This window comes from Bufo bufo, chromosome 4 (genome assembly GCF_905171765.1).
Source record: "Bufo bufo chromosome 4, aBufBuf1.1, whole genome shotgun sequence".
Classification (NCBI taxonomy): domain Eukaryota; kingdom Metazoa; phylum Chordata; class Amphibia; order Anura; family Bufonidae; genus Bufo; species Bufo bufo.
Window position 1 is genome coordinate 482,536,340 of NC_053392.1, and position 19,813 is coordinate 482,556,152.

At 42.5% G+C, this 19,813-nt stretch overlaps 1 protein-coding gene across 1 annotated transcript in view; it reads left to right on the forward strand.

Moving 5' to 3' along the window:
• The first annotated feature begins 5,516 nt into the window (after positions 1 to 5,516).
• Positions 5,517 to 19,813, forward strand: part of GPATCH11 (G-patch domain containing 11) — a 99,315-nt gene continuing 85,018 nt past the window's right edge. Inside the window, exons 1-2 of the mRNA XM_040429544.1 lie at positions 5,517 to 5,670; positions 9,874 to 10,100. Of these exons, the coding sequence (XP_040285478.1) occupies positions 5,603 to 5,670; positions 9,874 to 10,100 (295 nt within the window). The 5' untranslated portion in view covers positions 5,517 to 5,602. The remainder of the gene's footprint in view (positions 5,671 to 9,873; positions 10,101 to 19,813) is intronic.

Below are 19,813 nucleotides of genomic sequence, written 5' to 3' on the forward strand. Positions count from 1 at the left end.
TGTTGTATTTTTGTAGGGTTTTTTTTTGTCTTGCATTGCTGTGTTTTTGCAGAAAAAATACCAGCTGCATAAGCTGGCTGAAAGTCTATGGAAATTTTTGAATAAAAGACGCGCATTTTATTTCAACTGGGAAATGTTTTTGAAACACAGCATTTTGTAGAAGTTCTCTGCAGAGAAAAATACCTCAAAAATGTATCTCAGACATTTTTGTTCAACATTGAATGTTAATGTTCAATTTTGTTTTATTAGAGTTTCTTAACTAAAAATTTGATGAAATCAACACCCAGTTGCTTTTATATTTGTAGTCCTAAAGTTGATTTTACTAATCTTTAATTAACATTTATGTAGTACTGTTACTGGTATCTAAACCTTGTTCTGTTTATTGTGAGCAGGATACATAAATACACTGCATAACACAACATCTATTTGTACTCCCAATCCTGTTATGAGGAATTTTCTCGGATTTTTCATGGCTATTACGTTCTATCTTTTTAGTAGGCCTCTGTGCCATTCAAAACAGGCAGTGGTGCATGAAAAAAAAATTATGAATTAATTGGCAATCTAATGGCGGGTTTTCACAGCCTGATTGTAGGTTATCAGGTACGAATGTTATTATGAATGTTTGTTCCTGATAATCGGCCTATGTAAGTGTGCTGCCGATTGGGTGAATTGATCTGTCATGCAGCACATTAAATCTGTGAACAAAGCTCTGCTTGTTATTTTACATGCTTTTACATAATCAGGCCTCCTGTGTGGTATTGCTAGATGAATGCATCAACGTATACTAAATTTTAATGATGCAAAACAAGTTATAGTTTTCATGCAGGAAACTTTTATAGTTTAAGCAGCTCAATTTTTTTTTTTGTGGCCCCAGGAGGCAGAACAATGCGACAATGCGGCCCTCAGACCAAAATAGGTTGTGCACCCCTGATTTGAAGTTATTGCAAATACCTGTACTGATGAGGGAAGAAATGCAGTTGATCAGTGCTATTAGGAGCGATTGGACTAGAGCTAGCCTAAACACAAAATCTGTGGGAGCCACAGCACCCATTGCTAGCCGAACATGAGCAAAAGTGTCCACCTGTGGGAGAAGGGAATGTAGAGACAAGTCCAACACCTCGGACCAGCGGAAAGGCTCCCGCATAGAAGAGGGAGTGTGTAGCAGCTACTGCACGCAATGTCAGGCCCGAAACTCCCATGGAGTAAAAGGTAATATGGTAGAAACTACATATCCATTACCCAGTGGCAATGCGACATGTGAGAGAGAAGAACGTGGTTGCTGTCACCATTTTCAAGGTGAGTCCATATGCCACCTGAGAAAGGGGTCATACAGTAGTAGCCATGGCATCTAATGTTAGAGCAAATATTCCACCTGAGAAGGAGGCAATACCGTAGCAATCACGGTATCTAGGGCTAGCAGAAATACTGCACCTGAGAAGGAGGCCATACAGTAGTAGCCACGGTATCTAGAGCCAGTGCAAATCAATACTCCACTTAAGAAAGGAAGCTGGCAACCTGTGCAGATGCTCCACCTGTTGAAGGTGGCAATGACAACGACTAACATAGTAGTGTGATTGCCTCACAGGGACTCAAGGCACGAGGAAAATTATGTGATGGGGTCAGATCCTGAGAAGACAGAGGTCGCCACGGAGGCACTCAACACCGACATACAAAGGGACTACCTTACTAAAGGGATAGTGTGATAGTAGTCACAGTATCCAGTGGTAGTGTCCATATTCCACCTGTTGAGGGGTAAAGTCAATAGTAGGTACCATCTATTGCAAATGGTCCATCTGTGGAAGGGGGGGGGGGGGGGGGTAATGCAACAAGGAAATAGGGAGGTGTCGCAGTAGACAATATTAGTGCAATTACTCCACCTGGAGAAGGGGGCTAACAAACATGACAGGATGTATTATATCCAATGGTACTCCCCTTGTTGAAAGGAAGGTAATGTGACCAGATGTAGGGGATCCAGTAGTAGCGCAATTACACCACCTGTGGAAGGGGGGTAAGGCGCCAGGATGGACATCCACCAATGGTAGTGCAATTCCTCCCCCTGCAAAAGGGGGGTAACGCGACTGGATATATGGTATCCCAAGTTAGAGTAACTACTCCAACTGTGGAAGGGGGGTACTGTAACAGGATGTACTGTATCCAGTGATGGGGCAAAAACTCTGCCCGTAGAAGGAGGGTAATGCAACGGGACATACGGTATCTAGTAGTAGTGCAATTACTCCCCCTGTGAAAGGGTGCAATGCAAGAGGATGTACCATATCCAGTGGTTGTGCAAGTACTCTGTCTGTGGAAGGGAGTAATGCAATAGAATGTACCTTATCCAGTGGAAGAGCAAGTACTTCATCTTTGGAAGGGGGCAATGCAATAGGATGTACGGTATCCAGTGTCAGTACAAGTACTCCGCCTGAAAATAAGTGGCAATGCGACAGGACAGTGGTAGTGCAATTACTACACCTGTGGAAGGGGGTAACGCAATAGGAGGTACCGTATCCAGTGGTAGTGCAAGTACTCCCACTATAAAAGGGGGTAATGCAAACAGGATGTACCGTAACCAGTGGTTACAGTTACTCCGTCTGTGGAAGGGGTTAGGGCACTAAGATGTACAGTAACCAATGGTAGTGCAATTACTCACTTATGGAAGGAGGGTAATGTGACAGGAGGTACACAATCCAGTGGTAGTGCAGTTACTCTGCATATGGAAGGAGGGTAATGCGACAGGATCTACGTAATCCAATGGTAATTTAATTACCCCACCTATGGAAGGAGGGTAATGCTACAGGATGTACAGTATCCAGTGCAGAAGCGGGGCCTGTTGATGGGGGAGGCACCGAGTAAATCTATAATAGCTACTGCATTCAGCGCCAGGTAGTGCAATTGCTCTCTGCAAATACTCCAACTGTGCACCAATGCGCATGATTAAAAAGGGAAGGGTACTGCCAGAATGGTCATGCTGGCAGTAACTGGCACTCATGACAGGGAAGGTGGGCAACAGGAAGCCTGTCCAGAACAGGACTGCTCCAAGGGTAAAATTGTAATTAATTAATTTGAACCCTACGTCCCAGCTTCCATAAGTGGAGAGGAAGGAAGGGCTAAACCTGGGGAAGTTAGGCCCCAAGTAAGGGTCTAGATCAGGGCTGGCCAACCTGTGGCTCTCCAGCTGTTGTAAAACTACAACTCCCACCATGCTTTGCTGTAGGCTGATAACTGGAGGCAGTATGGGCATGCTGGGAATTGTAGTTTTGCAACAGCTGGAGAGCCTCAGGTTGGCCATCCCTGGTCTAGATAGTCTAAGAAGTAGGGGTGGAAATTAGTGGGCTCCTGGAGAAGGGGAGAGTATGGGCATGAGAATTTTGCATTTGAGAGACACCGGTCCCGTCCCCCAAAACGGCCTGAATCTCAATACCGGAAAACAACACAAGTGTAAAAGTAGCCTAACCCTTAGGCCTCATGCACACGACCGTTCCGTTTTTTGCGGTCCACAAACCACGGATCCGCGAAAAACGGATGCCGTCCGTGTTGCCTTCCGCAATTTGTGAAACGGAATGGGCGCCGGCAATATAAATGCCTATTCTTGTCCGCAAAGCGCGGACAAGAATAGGACATGTTATATTTTTTTAGCGGGGCCGCGAAATGGAGCCACGGATGCGGACAGCACATGGTGTGCTGTCCGCATCTTTTGCGGCCCCATTGAAGTGAATGGGTCCGCATCCGAGTCGCCAAAACGGCGGTTCGGATGCGGACCCAAACAACGGTCGTGTGCATGAGGCCTTATAGACTTGGCTGGTTTGCTTTTTCCAGACATATCACCAGTCTTCACTATGGGCTGCAGTGGATATGCAATTTCATTCAAGTGAACAGGACTGACCAGCAATACCTGTCATTTCATCACATGGGGCATATTTTGCTATTTTCATGATCTAACACATTCTGTCCCAGCTCTGCAGTCTGGTTACACTGTAGCTGGTATGTCTAAGGGTACTTTCATACTTCCGGCAGAGGATTCCAGCAGGCAGTTCCGTCGCTGGAACCGCCTCCCGGATCAGTCAAAACGTATGCAAACTGATGGCATTTGTCAGACAGATCAGGATCCTGATCCGTTTGACAAATGCATTGAAATGCCGTATCCGTCTCTCCGGTGTTATCTGTAAAAATGGATCAGGCATTTATTTATTTTTTCACATTTTTTGCGGTCTGAGCATGCGCAGACCGCAACAACGGATCCGTTTTGCCGAAACACTCGGGGCCGGATCCGGCATTAATGCATGTCAATGGGAAAAGCATGCTGCGGTATTATCTCCGTCCTGAAAAGACAGAAAGACTGAACTGTAGACATCCTGAACAGATTGCTCTCCATTCAGAATTCCTGTGACGGAACTCTATGCCGGAAAAGAATAACGCTAGTGTGAAAGTACCCTAAGGGCTCATGCACACGACCGTTGTTGTTTTGCGGTCCGTTGCTCCGTATCTGAGTTTTTTTTTTCTCTAATTCAAGTCCTCTTCCGTTAGGTTATTCCACAAAACATATCCGTATGCAATCCGTTTTTTGCGGATCGGAAACAGTAACTTATCATCAAACACATGAGCAATATGGGCTGGGCATAGCATTTCTACAGTATGGATCTGCAAAATACGGATGACATACGGATGTGTTCAGTGTGAGTTACGGTATTTTTTGAGGACCTATTGACTTGAATAGGGCCTTGGACCGTGATTTGCGGATAATAGGACATGCACAACTTTTTTGCGGAACAGAAATACGGAAACGTAATGCCCACGGAGTACCTTCCGTTGTTTTTGCGGACCCATTAAAGTGAATGGTTCCGCATACGATCCACAAAAAAAATGGAATGGAAGCGGAAAGGAAATATATTTGTGTGCATGAGCCCAAAAGTGGTTGTCTGGCTACAGATATTGATGACCTATCCTCAGGAACGGACACCCAAAACCCCCCAACTATCAGCTGTTTCAGGCCCTCTCTGTTCACTGTATAGTGTGCGGCGCGCGGCTGCCTGAAACAACTGATGGTGGGGGTTCTGGGGGTCCATTCCTGAGGATAGGTCATCAATATCTGTAGCCGGACAACCCCTTTAAGAGAATTACACTGACCATGGATGCAGAGGGCTAAGACACCAGATTTCTGATGCTGGGCACTGCAGTCAGTGTTCACCAGGTGTGTACCCAGCAGAAAGGGTCACCAAGAAACATGGCAGAAAACTGCCTCACACAATGGATCTAGTCGTGTCTTAGCATTGCAACTGTGCACGTTTACTTGCTCCAACGTGACTGCACAGTTCCCTTTTATTTGCTAGTCTTCTTGATGTAAGACATATCAATTTGCAAGATAATGTCAGTAACTGAAGTGACTATAGACGGGTATTCTAGGCTGTAATTCATTAGATGAAGCTGTCACCGGCATCTATTACCCGTGCAGTCAATGCTGAGACTGCCGTGCCAATAGTAAATATGGCGGACATGAGAGACACTTCCGGTCGGAAGGAAATCCGCGGCGAGCACCGTGTGCAGCTCTAGTTAGTTCCCGGGTTACTTCTGGTGGACGGTTCAGACTTTTTGCTCTGTGGCATTCATAATGAGTAATATCGAGGTGGAAGAGGAGGAGGAAGAAGATTACATGTCGGATGCCTTCATCAGCTCCATGTAAGCAGTGTGCCGTGTCTGTGCTTTGTCTATGTTGTTTCTGCTTAGGGGCCACATTACTATAACAGCAGGTCCTTACCTGAATAGGTTAAAAAGTGGGGGCTTGTGGTGCAGGTTTCTGGCATCATGACATTTGTCTTAAATGTTGAAATACCAAACATCCCCTGGAGAGGCGCTGTTCCTAGAGAACATGAGCAAACTTTCTTTTATAAGCCTGGACTGCCCCTCTAAGGGTACGGGCGCGCGGCGACATGTGTTATGATGGTGTTACAATGCGACATGCTGTGACTGCAACACAACAGTTGCAAAAATAGTTGGATTTTTTGTAACTGTGGCGTGACAGCACGTCGCATTTCGACACCATTGAAATGCATTATATGAAATGTCGCGCTGCACATGTCGCCGTACCCAAATGAAGGCAGTTCACTGATAAATGTCTGTGACCCTGTGATTACCGCGGCTCAGTCACCGCCTAGCTGTGTCTTCTATTTGCCTTTTCTAACGAGACTGATTTACGGATTTCTACGCATATTACTGAGCTGTGATAGGGAGAGGTGAGACCCCCCCCCCCTGAGCTGTGATAGGGAGAGGTGAGACACCCCCCCCTGAGCTGTGATAGGGAGAGGTGAGACACCCCCCCCTGAGCTGTGATAGGGAGAGGTGAGACACCCCCCCCTGAGCTGTGATAGGGAGAGGTGAGACACCCCCCCCTGAGCTGTGATAGGGAGAGGTGAGACACCCCCCCTGAGCTGTGATAGGGAGAGGTGAGACACCCCCCCTGAGCTGTGATAGGGAGAGGTGAGACACCCCCCCTGAGCTGTAAAAGGGAGAGGTGAGACACCCCCCCCCCCCCCCCTGAGCTGCCAGCTTGAATTAAATCTAGCAGAGCAATGAATGGGGAGATCTCTGGATCCATGTGAGGTACAGGACTCATGCACGCAGCCGTTGCCCGGCCATGCCCGTATTGCGGCCCGCAGTACACGGGCAACAGCTGCATGCACCCCGCATCATGGATGCGGACCCATTCACTTGAATGAGTCTGCCATCCGGAAGGTCAGTGCGGAACAAAGGCACGGAACCTCATGGAAACACTATTCCATTTTTTTGTGCCATGCGGATGGATCACGGACCCATTCAAGCTGCTGCACGGGTAGTGCCGGTGCAATGGGGACCGCAAATTGTAGCCCCCAATGCTTGGAACTTCCAAACAAAGAGATTGTCATGTACTATATGATCTCTGCTTTTCATTTTTTTTTTACATTAGTCATGGGAGAACCCTTTAATAAACAGCATGTGTATTATTACAACTGAGATGGAATAAATATGCGATTATTAGCAGTGAATTGGGCAAACGGTGTGATTTGGAACAAACACATTTTCTGTGTAAGTATTTGTAGCTGTCCTTGCATTGAAGCCTCCCCGGTCTGAATACTGGCCTATCAATGAAAAAGCTGGGAGACAGTTTTTGAGCTAAAGTCGGAGCTCACCTGGACACACCTTTAAGGCTATTTTCACACATTTCGCCGTGCCGCCGGACCGCCGCTATGAGGCATGTTTTATATAGGTTGATTATATAAACATCTATGAGGCATGTTTATATAGGTTGATAGATATGATACATATTAATATGATATGTGTATTTTTAATTTTTCATAGCTGAGAGTGCCAGCTATTCTCTTTATACTCTATTAGTCTTGCTTTGGATTTTTTGGGCAGCCATTAAGATTGTCCACCTACGTGATCCATATCCTAGTACTGGTGAGCCGCTTTTATACTTCTTTAGGCCTGTTTCACATGGTCAGTATTTGTAAGCCAAAACCAGATGTGGAACCTACAGAAAAAAGGTACCACAGAAATATTTGTGCCCCTTCTCTGTTTTGGACCCACTCCTGGTTTTGACTTACAAATACTGACCAAACACTTACCATGTGAAAGAGGCCATGATCTAAGGAGGGGGTTCTAGAAGTATGGTATGACACTGTAAACCTAAAATCCGGTATGGCCACCCCATCGCCCCAATCAAATGAAGATCAGGTCGCCAACAGTGTTGAGCGAACTTGTGGTTTCAAGTTCGGCGTACAAGGTTCGGGTTATCAAAGAATTCCATTATGGATTCCGCTACCACGGAATTCTTAGATAACCCGAACCTTGTACGCCGAACTTGAAAACACAAGTTCCCTCAGCACTAGTTGTAGATGTAGCAGCCATACCAGATCAAGCTTGTAACAAAGGGATTGCTTGATGCAAACAAAATAAACTCCCCTCCTACCAGGCCATAAATATATTGGCCAAACAGAGAGAGAACATTGCTCCCATTGATTCCCCGGCAACTTGCAAAAAAAACCCTCTTAATTGGTGATTTAAAAATTGCGCACAGAGAAATCACATCTGCATTAATCCAATAATACTCCGAATTCCTCTTTATATCCTGCCGGACAGATTTGGACCGAAACCCAGGGGAGAGACCTATCAGGGGTTATCCAATCCCTATAATAACCCCCAGAATGCCTGGGCCCCTCCTCTAGAGCATACTTACCTGCTCCACGTCTCTCTGGATCCCTGCGCGGTTGCCGCTGCATCTCCTTGTGGCACAGGTCAGAACATCCTGCGACAGGGGGGTGCAGCCAATAGCAGGCCGACAGTGACCAGCGGTTACGTATATTACAGCCGAAGAGCAATGGTGAATTCAAGTTGAATTTCAAAACAGCTTTAGGGCAAATCTCTTTTGTCTTATTAATAAAACAATTTACAATGCAGAATAATATGTTGTTATACTATTTTCATAGTATTACAAATGAATGACTACATTACAGATAAGTAACTTACATCACTGTCTCTAACATTCACGTCTGGGAAATTATAGGAAAGAATCCAAGATGGATACAAAATTGGACATCTGGAATTGACCTTGTTAACACATAGCTAATAGATGCCTAAATTAGCTTACATCTGGCTACACGTGGCCATTACCAATGAAGTCTTAAGAAACAATGCAGCTGTGGCTCATATGGCTGAGTGGTACTCGTCCACAGGGGCCACTCCTTGTGGTCGTACCCTAAGGCCTCATGCACACGACCATCGTTTTGGTCCATCAGCATCCGAGCTGCGGTTTTTGCTCCGTTCCGTGGTCCGCAAAAAAATATAACCTGTCCTATTCTTGTCCGTTTTGCGGACAAGAATAGACAGTTATTAAATGGCTGTCCGTGCCGTTCCGCAAATTGTGGAATACACACAGACGCCATCCGTGGTTTGCGGACTGCAAAACACACAACGGTCGTGTGCATGAGGCCTAAGGTGTATTATCCTGAGGAAGAGACCAATACGGCCTTCATAAGCCATGGATGCTATAAATAATAGTCTTATCTGAATAATATCTTAGAGACGCTGGAATTCTTCTTGATGGGTTAGCAAGCATCTTTGATTTTCCTGATCTTCCTACTAAAGGAACGTCGTTAAGAGCAATGTTATCTTGCAACTTCAGGATTATTTATTTTAATATTTGTTGTAATTTAAGGCACCCGTAAAGCAGAGCACATTCTACAATATTATTCATAGAATCTATGACTCCATTACTGTTAAGTAGGATTTATAAGGAACGAAAATCAAACTGTAGGAAATGTAAAAAAGAGGCTGCCGACTATATACATATGATATGGAGCTGCCCAGAAGTGCAATCTTACTGGAGGGAGGTTTTCCGGGTTCTGAGTGTGGAGTCTCTGGTGCCCCTTCCGCTGGATTTGGATGTGGCTGTGTTGGGCTGTATTCCGCCAATAGTTCGGGAAAAAAAAGGTTTGGATGAGAGGCCTTATGGTTGCGAGAGTCATTATTGCAAGAGAGTGGTAATGATCATTAGCTGTTGTGAAACAGAGATATTAAGATTACATATCCCCATTGGGGGGCTACCTATGGGTCTAGCGAGACAACCAGTATGGGGGGGGGGGGGCAAGTTGATTTAGTTGGACAACGACGAAGTCTGAGTTAAATTTATTGTGAAGTCTGATGAGGAGCTGTGAAACTTACAAGATGGAATAGATGACTTTAAAACTGTAGTACTGTCTTTGTTAAGTATTGTGTATTACTGGTTATGTGAATTTTGTATTAGACTTTGTATTTTTGAACTCTGACTTTGTAATTAAATAAAATTAAAACTACTGGGAAAATGAAACCTTTTGTAAAGTGCGCATGTGTTTACTTCTATACCAGGCAGGATGTGAGACCAGGAGTCCCTGTTCCAAGGAGAGTCAAAGAATCTTACCAGAAGGAAGAGAAGCAAAAGGAAAGTAATGTTAAGAACAGACAGAAGAGCTTGAAAGAGGTGGAAAATGAAAGAAGAGAAACTGTGCTCAATGAGGCGCTGAGCTATGAAAACAAGGGCTTTGCGTTACTTCAGAAGATGGGGTATAAAAAAGGTCAAGCGCTTGGCAAGAAAGGTAAAGGTCTATTATTTGTATTATTTTATTATTGTCTTATAACAGACATAATGTAATATGACAACTGATATACAATGTTACAACGTGTAATACAAGAGCAAAGTTCAGGATGGGAAATCGTACTCCCTTATGGAGTGTGCTTCTCGCAGTGAACTAACTCACTTGTCTAAAACTGGCCTAAGGCCTCATTCACACAAACGATATGGATTGTGTCAGGGTGCGTTCAGGGAAACTCGCACCATTTTACAAGAAAGTTCAGTCAGTTTTATCTGCGATTGCGTTCAGTTGTTCAGTTTTTTTCCACGTGGGTGCAATGCGTTTTTCACACGCGTGATAAAAATCTGAAGGTTTACAAACGACATCTCTTGGCAACCATCACTGAAAAACGCATTGCTTCCGGATGCAATGCATTTTTCACTGAAGCCCCATTCACTTCTATTGGGCCAGGGCTGCGTGAAAAACGTAAAATATAGAACATGCTGCATTTTTCACGCAACGCAGAACGCGTGAAAATAGATGCGTGAAAAAAAACCACTCGTGTACATAGACCCATTGAAATTAATGTGTCAGGATTCAGTGCGGGTGCTATGCATTCACCTAACGCATTGCACCCTTGTGGAAAACTTGCTCGTGTGAAAGGGGTCTAAGGCTGGTTTCACATGAGCGATTTCAATGCATTAAACTCGCAGCGTATCTGCAAGAGCTCCCGTCCTGACCTAGGTAGCATTGATAGGATTGCATCATATTGATTTATGATGCTACGTAACCCTTAGGGCCCATGCACACAAACTTATTTTCTTTCCGTGTCCGTTACGTTTTTTTTTGCGGTCCATATGCGGAACCAATTATTTCAAAGTGTCCACCAAAAAAAAAAGTTATTCCGTTTCCGTGTTTCCGTTCCGCCAAAAAATAGAACATGTCTTATTATTGTCCGTATTACGGACAAGGATAGTACTATCCTATTAGGGGCCAGCTGTTCCATTCCTCAATGCACACGGTAGTCATCTGTATTTTTTGGGGAATGTTTTTTTGTAGACTGCAAAATACATACAGTCGTGTGCATGAGCCCTTAGAGTTCTGGAGTGCATTATGTCAGTGTTATAGAATTCATTCCAGAGCTCTAATGGTTACATAGCATCATAAATAAATATAATGCAATGCAATCAGTGCTACGTAGGTCAGGACAGTGAAATTATGGGGCTCTGATCGGTTACTATGACATCCTGGGTGCAGCTAAAGCTTCCTAGGCCTGTCATGGTAATCTGTCTGCTAAGCTGTGCACAAGGTACAGCTCAGCAAGTGGAGCACCATAATAGATCTTTATTATGGTGAATGGGACAAGGGATCAAAAGGGGGCTACCCCTGGGCCAGTTTTCACCCTCCTGCCCAGGCCATTTTTTGAAAATCTGACATTTGTCACTTTATGTGGTAATAACTTTGGAACACTTTTACTTATACAAGCCATTCTGAGATTTTCTCGTGACACATTGTACTTCATGATAGTCATAAATTTGAGTCAATATACTTCTCCTTTATTTATGAAAAAATCCAAAATTTACCAAATATGTAGAAAAATTAGCAATTTTAAAAATTTACATTTCTCTGCTTTTAAAACAAAGTGATACCTCATAAAATATTTATTACTTAACATTCCCCATATGTCTACTTTATGTTGGCATCATTTTGGAAATGTCATTTTATTTTTTTAGAACGTTAGAAGGCTTTGAGTTTTAGAAGCAATTCTTAAATTTTTCAAAACCCACTTTTTAAGGACCAGTTCAGGTCTGAAGTCTCTTTGTGGGGCTTACATAGTGGAAACCCCCTATAAATGACCGCAACTACACCCCTCAACTTACTCAAAACTAATTTTACAAACTTTGTTAACCCTTTAGGTGTTCCACAAGAATTAAAGGAAAATAGAGATAACATTTCTAAATTTCACTTTTTTTGGCAGATTTTCCATTTGAATCCATTTTTTTTCTTTAACATATCGAGGGTTAACAGCCAAACAAAACTCTATATTTATTACTATATTTATTACTGTGAACTAATGTAAGGGCACACGGCAGGAAGAAAAGAAGCGCCATATGGTTTTTGGAAGGCAGATTTTGCTGGACTGGTTTTAGATGCCATATCCCACTTAAAGCCCCCCTGATGCACCCTTACAGTAGAAAATCCCAAAAAGTGACCCCACTTTGGAAACTAGGGGATAAGGTGCCAGTTTTATTGGTACTATTTTGGGGTAAATATGATTTTTAATTGCTCTAGATTACATTTTTTGTGAGGCAAGGTAACCAAAAAATTGCTGTTTCGGCACCGTTTTTATTTTTTACAACATTCATCTGACAGGGTAGATCATGTGCTGTTCTTATAGAGCAGGTTGTTACGGACGTAATTATATCAAATATGTCTACTTTCTTTGTTTGTTTCAGTTTTACATAATAAAGCATTTAAAAAAAAAAAATGTTTTTGTGTCTCCATTTTCTGAACGCCATATTTTTTTATTTTTTTGCCAATCGTCTTGTGCAGGGGCTCGTTTTTTGCAGGAAGAGTTGACATTTTTATTGTTACCATTTCTGGGTACATATGATGATTATTCATTATTACACTTTTTGGGGCAAGGTGACCAAAAAATTTGTAGTTTTGGCACAGTTTTTATTTTATTTTATTTTTACAGCGTTCACCTGAGGGGTTAGGTCATGAGACATTTTTTTATAGAGCAGATTGTTACGGACGTGGCAATACCTAATATATGTATACTTCTTATTTATTTAAGTTTTACACAATAATAGCATTTTCAAAACAAAAAAAAAAAAGAATGTTTTTAGTGTCGCCATAGCTTTTTTATTTTTTGACCGATTATCTTAGGATGGGCCTCATTTTTTGCAGGATGAGGTGACTGGTACTATTTTGGGGGGCATACGCCTTTTTGATCACTTGGTGTTGCACTTTATGTGATCTTAGGTGACCAAAAAATGGTGTTTTTGGCACTGTTTTAATTTTTCACATTTTTTTTTACGGTGTTCACCTGTGGGGTTAGGTCATGCGATATTTTTATAGAGCAGGTTGTTACAGACGTGGCAATACCTAATATGTCTACGTTTTCATTTCATTTATTCCACTTTAACACAATAATAGTAGTTTTGAAGCAAATAAATCATATTTTAGTGTCTCCATTGTCTGAAAGTCGGTTTTTTTATTTATTTTTTGACCGATAATATTAGGTAGGGTCTCATTTTTTTGCAGGACGAGGTGACGATTAGTAGTATTTTGGGGGGGCATACGCCTTTTTGATCGCTTGGTGTTTCAATTTTTGTGATGTAAGGTGGCAAAAATGTAAAATTTTTTTGCACTGTTTTGTTATTAAATTTTTCTGGTGTTTATCGGACGGGGTGGATCATGTGATATATTTATAGAGCCGGTCGTTACGGACACGGTGATACCTAATATGTGTGTTTCTTTTTTTTTTTTTTTTTTTTTTTTACTTGAAACTAACTTTTTTTTTTATTTTTATTAAAAACACTTTTTTTTGCTTTTTTTTTTTTTTTTTTTTTTTTTAAACTAACTTTATTTCTGTCCCCAATATATGATCATCCAGGGGTTCACCCTCCACACCCCCACCATTCAGCTGCCTCAGAGTAGCTTTGGCACAAGGACTACATAGCCCCATCCATTGTGCAGTTGACAGAGCTTGTAACTGCAGCGCTGCTCTCATTCACTTTAATGGGAGCAGCTCTGTGGTTACCTGCTCCATTACACAATGGATGGAGCGGTGTGGTTCTAGTGTTGGAGTTTCTCTGAAACAGCTGCTTGGTGGGGGTGTGAAGGGTCAAACCCCTAACTATTGTATATAGATGGCTTTCCTAAGGACAGGTCATCAGTAATAAAATCCTTGAATATCACTTAAAATTAAAGGAAATCCTGGACAACCCTTTTAATCTCCCACCCAACAGGACCTGTGAATAGGGCTACACCTAACTGTTCCTTGCCGATCCATGGCTTCCAGGTTATCCTCTCCAGACTTCTGGTCCCTTTGTCTGCAAGCTTTCTGCATGGACAAGGTCACGTGCACCACTGCAGCCAATGACATATCCCTAAGTGACAGATCTCTGGTCACGGCTGTAGCAGCGGATGTGACTGTTCATGCTGAAACTTTACAGGCAGGACCAGAAAGAGAAACAGAGCCTAAATAGAGCAGTCAAGTATAGTTCTCTTCACAGGGCCCAATGGTTGAGGGGGTTAAAAAAATAAATCCTGGGCAACCCCCTATAAGTATGATTGAATTTTGCAAAAATTGAAAGTAAGGGCGAGCACTCAACACCTGTAGCAAATTAGTAGTGCATAAAATTTTATTAAATCACCATATAATAATATGACATATAAATGGACCATATAAACTAAAATGCAATATAAAATGCCACTTTAAGGAAAAGGTTAAATAGTAGCAGTCTCTTGTGTTCAAGGCTACTATAGAATGTAGCTAATGCGTTTCACCGCTGCGTTTCACTGTCCCATGCGCATATAACAATAGTCAATGAGTTTGGCTGACTCGTGTGCGCTGCTCCAATATCAGCCAAACAATAGTGCAGGTGGATTCAACAGTGTCCGCTACCACATATGGACTAGGCTTGGTGTCCTCAACTGCCAATGGTCAAATGGCCGAGCACATTTAGTTAATAAGCCTCACCGCATGAGGTTTGAACCAGTAGTGTTCCTACCTTCCTCTGGTTTCGAGGACGTTAATCCAGACGTGTGCGGTGGGTCAGCTGCGAGCGACTGCTCCGGCGTCCAGCTCGTGGTGTCTGTGATCAGCTGTTTCCAGATCTCGCGGGACCTCGGAAGTAGTATGTGCCTGGACTGCACAGCAATACTAAGAGTTTCTGTACTTAGCGTCTCAGGAATCCAGCTTCTTCCGATAGTTATGTTGTTCGCATGGCCATGCGTCGATTGCGGAGATGCTTCTGTTGCAGGTGTGCGGCCCAGACGCGTTTCGGGAACTCCTTCCCTTCGTCAGTGGTACAGCAACACCTGCATTACTCCGCCGTTTATATCCTCATCTAGCCCCCAAATCCTGGATCACCGGATTGGCTTTCAACTGCATGGAATGTACATGCGTTTTTTCAAGCGGTTCTGATGCGTTTTTTTTTAGGGACATGCGTTTTATCATAAAATAGATTCCTTATGACAATCTATATATCCTGCATGGGACACATATGTAATTTCCAATTGTGCAAATGAATAATAATGTTAACATCCAAATAGACATGCATGCATAGAATAATGACATTTTTCAGCAGACTGCGACATGGATTAATCCAATAAATTAAATTCAACCATGATTAGTGGCATGTATAACACCATAGTGTCTCTTCTTATATATAGAAAATATGAAAAAATAATACAAATACAAATAATTAAATAAAAATCTATAAGATATAGACTACCAGTAGAACATAACTCGTATAAAAGTATACATATATATATGCACCTGGTATCAATGGTGTTATATGATATAAAAATACATACACTTAAAATGTATAAAAATATATATTTGGCTGGGAGAGAGAGTTAAAAATATATAATATAATATAAAAATGTAATATAAAAATATAAAAAATGAGAAATGCACATACAGGCTGGGTGCATGTCAGATAGATAAAGGGGGTTCAGACTGACTGTATGTGCTGGATGTGATGAATAAGACTGGGGGCCCACAACCGAGTCCACGACTCAGTGTCGATAAACGACCAAACTAAGTCGTAGGAGTCGGAATGGGGGCACCCAGTCTACAGAAAACCAAAAATCTCCAATTCAGCATTCAAGCCCACTGGCAACAGAGATCCAAACTGGTAAATATGTTTGGATTCTATCCTAGACATCTGTTTAATGTAATTTCCACCCCTCCAGTGTCTCTCTACCTTCTCCAGTGCCGTGAAGACCAGGCCGGAGGGATCTTTATTATGTATATCTTTATAATGTTTGGACAGGCAATGCTTGTCATAACCCTTCCTTATATTGGCTATGTGTTCAGCCAACCTGGTCTTCAAGGGACGTTTAGTTCTCCCTATATACTGTCTCCTACACGGGCACTGGACAAGGTAGATGACTCCCGACGTATTGCAAGTGATGCAATCTTTGATCTCCCATATGAAGTTATTTTGCATTGAGGAGATGGTAGTGGTTTTTCTAGTTGTGGGATTGACCTTGCAGGCCATACATTTCCCACATTTAAAAAAACCTTTTAAATTCATCCAGGAGCCCAAGATTGTATTCTCCTTTTTCATTGTTTTAGATCTTTTAATCGATGGGGCTATTTTTAAACCTAGATTAGGTGCCTTGGTGAATATTAAAGCCGGGGTGGTTGGTAACAGATGGCCTATCTTTTTATCACATAAGATATGGTGCCAGTGGGTTTTAACAATTTTCTGTAGTCGCTTATGACTATTCGTGAATGGAAAGATAATTTTATTGTTAATAATCTCACTATCTTATATAGTCTCTGTCCCATCTATCTTATTTATGAAGAAACTACTTCTGTCTAGATTTCTCGTTTTTTCTAGAGCTAAATTGATCACTCTTTCGGGATACTGTCTCTCCATAAATTGATTGAGCCAAATATATATTTTTATACATTTTAAGTGTATGTATTTTTATATCATATCACACCATTGATACCAGGTGCATATATATATGTATACTTTTATACGAGTTATGTTCTACTGGTAGTCTATATCTTATAGATTTTTATTTAATTATTTGTATTATTTTTTCATATTTTCTATATATAAGAAGAGACACTATGGTGTTATACATGCCACTAATCATGGTTGAATTTAATTTATTGGATTAATCCATGTCGCAGTCTGCTGAAAAATGTCATTATTCTATGCATGCATGTCTATTTGGATGTTAACATTATTATTCATTTGCACAATTGGAAATTACATATGTGTCCCATGCAGGATATATAGATTGTCATAAGGAATCTATTTTATGATAAAACGCATGTCCCTAAAAAAAAACGCATCAGAACCGCTTGAAAAAACGCATGTACATTCCATGCAGTTGAAAGCCAATCCGGTGATCCAGGATTTGGGGGCTAGATGAGGATATAAACGGCGGAGTAATGCAGGTGTTGCTGTACCACTGACGAAGGGAAGGAGTTCCCGAAACGCGTCTGGGCCGCACACCTGCAACAGAAGCATCTCCGCAATCGACGCATGGCCATGCGAACAACATAACTATCGGAAGAAGCTGGATTCCTGAGACGCTAAGTACAGAAACTCTTAGTATTGCTGTGCAGTCCAGGCACATACTACTTCCGAGGTCCCGCGAGATCTGGAAACAGCTGATCACAGACACCACGAGCTGGACGCCGGAGCAGTCGCTCGCAGCTGACCCACCGCACACGTCTGGATTAACGTCCTCGAAACCAGAGGAAGGTAGGAACACTACTGGTTCAAACCTCATGCGGTGAGGCTTATTAACTAAATGTGCTCGGCCATTTGACCATTGGCAGTTGAGGACACCAAGCCTAGTCCATATGTGGTAGCGGACACTGTTGAATCCACCTGCACTATTGTTTGGCTGATATTGGAGCAGCGCACACGAGTCAGCCAAACTCATTGACTATTGTTATATGCGCATGGGACAGTGAAACGCAGCGGTGAAACGCATTAGCTACATTCTATAGTAGCCTTGAACACAAGAGACTGCTACTATTTAACCTTTTCCTTAAAGTGGCATTTTATATTGCATTTTAGTTTATATGGTCCATTTATATGTCATATTATTATATGGTGATTTAATAAAATTTTATGCACTACTAATTGGCTACAGGTGTTGAGTGCTCGCCCTCACTTTCAATTTTTGCTATATTTATCACTAGAGGAGGGGTGATCCTCTACACTGGGCTAGTAGCACCACATCCAGAACCCCATCTGAGGTGAGCCACCAATCTTGAGTCCACAGACTTTCTATGATTGAATTTTACCAAGTGACTTGCTGCATTTGGCTGTACAGTGACGTCCAAACTGCTTACCGGGGCTGTGACAGACTAACCAATCAGAGCGCTTTAGTGTTAAAATGCCGGTTTCAGGCTGTGATCTCCACACTGGAGTTCGCAGCCTGAAATCAGGTAAGACCCCTTGTGTGCCCCCAGTGCACCTGATCATGTCTGTGGCCCCCCAGTGCCTCTGATAATGCCCCCCAGATGCCGCCATTGCCCCATGTAGCAGGGGAGCCGCTGCCATCAGCAGAGAGTGTTAGCTGTAACTTAAAGCTAACACTGTGCTGCCAGGGCCGAAATCGGTGCTGGCACCGATCTCGGCCGTTTAACCTCATAGATGCCGCAGTCAGTAGCTGCCCGCGGCATCCATGGGGTTGAGAGGGAGGGAGCTCCCTCTCTCTTCTATCGGGCCGCCGCCGTGGCTGCGATGACAGCGGCCCGACGGTTACCATGGCAACCGGACGCCTTGCAAAGGTGTCCGGTCTGCCGTGTATCTAATGCTGATCCGGAAATCCGTATGCAAACGGATATCATTTGTAGATCCGGATGCGGATCCGTCTCTTCTTGTGTCAATCTGAAAAACACTTTGTACCGGATCCGGCATTCATACAAACCGGATTCCAAAAAAGTTGGGACACTAAACAAATTGTGAATAAAAACTGAATGCAATGATGTGGAGATGGCAAATGTCAATATTTGAGGTATATGTAAGTAGAAAGACTGAGCACTCTCCAGCTGGACCAAGTGAAGACCAAGAACAAATATATATAATATAAGAATAATTTATTAGTGGAAAATTGATAAATAGCCCTGAACTTATAGCAATAAAATATCAAATACAATGCTAATATAAAATGATATAGTACCCAAATAGCGAATTAGAATGTAATAATAACACCTGCATAAATACAATAATATAACATAGACAATGCTAAAAAGAGATAAAAAAGGGCAACTATGGTAATATAAATGGTATAAAAGACAATATAAAATGTAGAAGTGGTTTATATATTCGATATACCACTACACAGTCCAGTGAAGAAATATGCCAGGTATAATGTCCGATGATAAAAGCGGATAAATGTCCCTGTATTTAAAGAGATAGATTCGCTTGTATAGGAACAAATCAACGTACAGTCTAGTAATAGGAATGCACCTGTTATATGCCGTCTGTTGTGAGTATAACCGTGGCGTCCCACGAGGCTCACTGAATCAGATTAGGCAATACCTGGGTCTAGTCGCTTGCTCAAGGTGGTCATGTAGCTCTCAGCATGAGAGATCTCTTGGTAGCTTTTCACCGATCTTGCAAGCCTGGACCTAGTTGGTAATTATCAAGGCGTCTTACTTTGTTCGTATTTGCACGGTGTCACTGTTCCGGCAAAGTTAGGATCCAATTGTCGGGATGTTAGGGTCTCATAAATGTTCATCAGCTGATGTCCAAAGTGTACAGAAACCAAACGCGTTTCGGGGTCCTTTCCTGGCCCCTTCCTCAGTGGTGGTCTGTAAGAGGGGTTTAATCCTCCTTTTATACCCAACATCCCTTAAAGTAAGGTGGAGCGAAAATATGGTAGTGGATCTGGTCATACATAAATCCTGACATGGATCAGTCCAGATAATTGTTCTTTTTATACAGAGAAGTGTTGTTTTTGCCATCATTCTAAGTAATCATGTTGTCTGGCATAACTCAACTATAGTCATCACATTG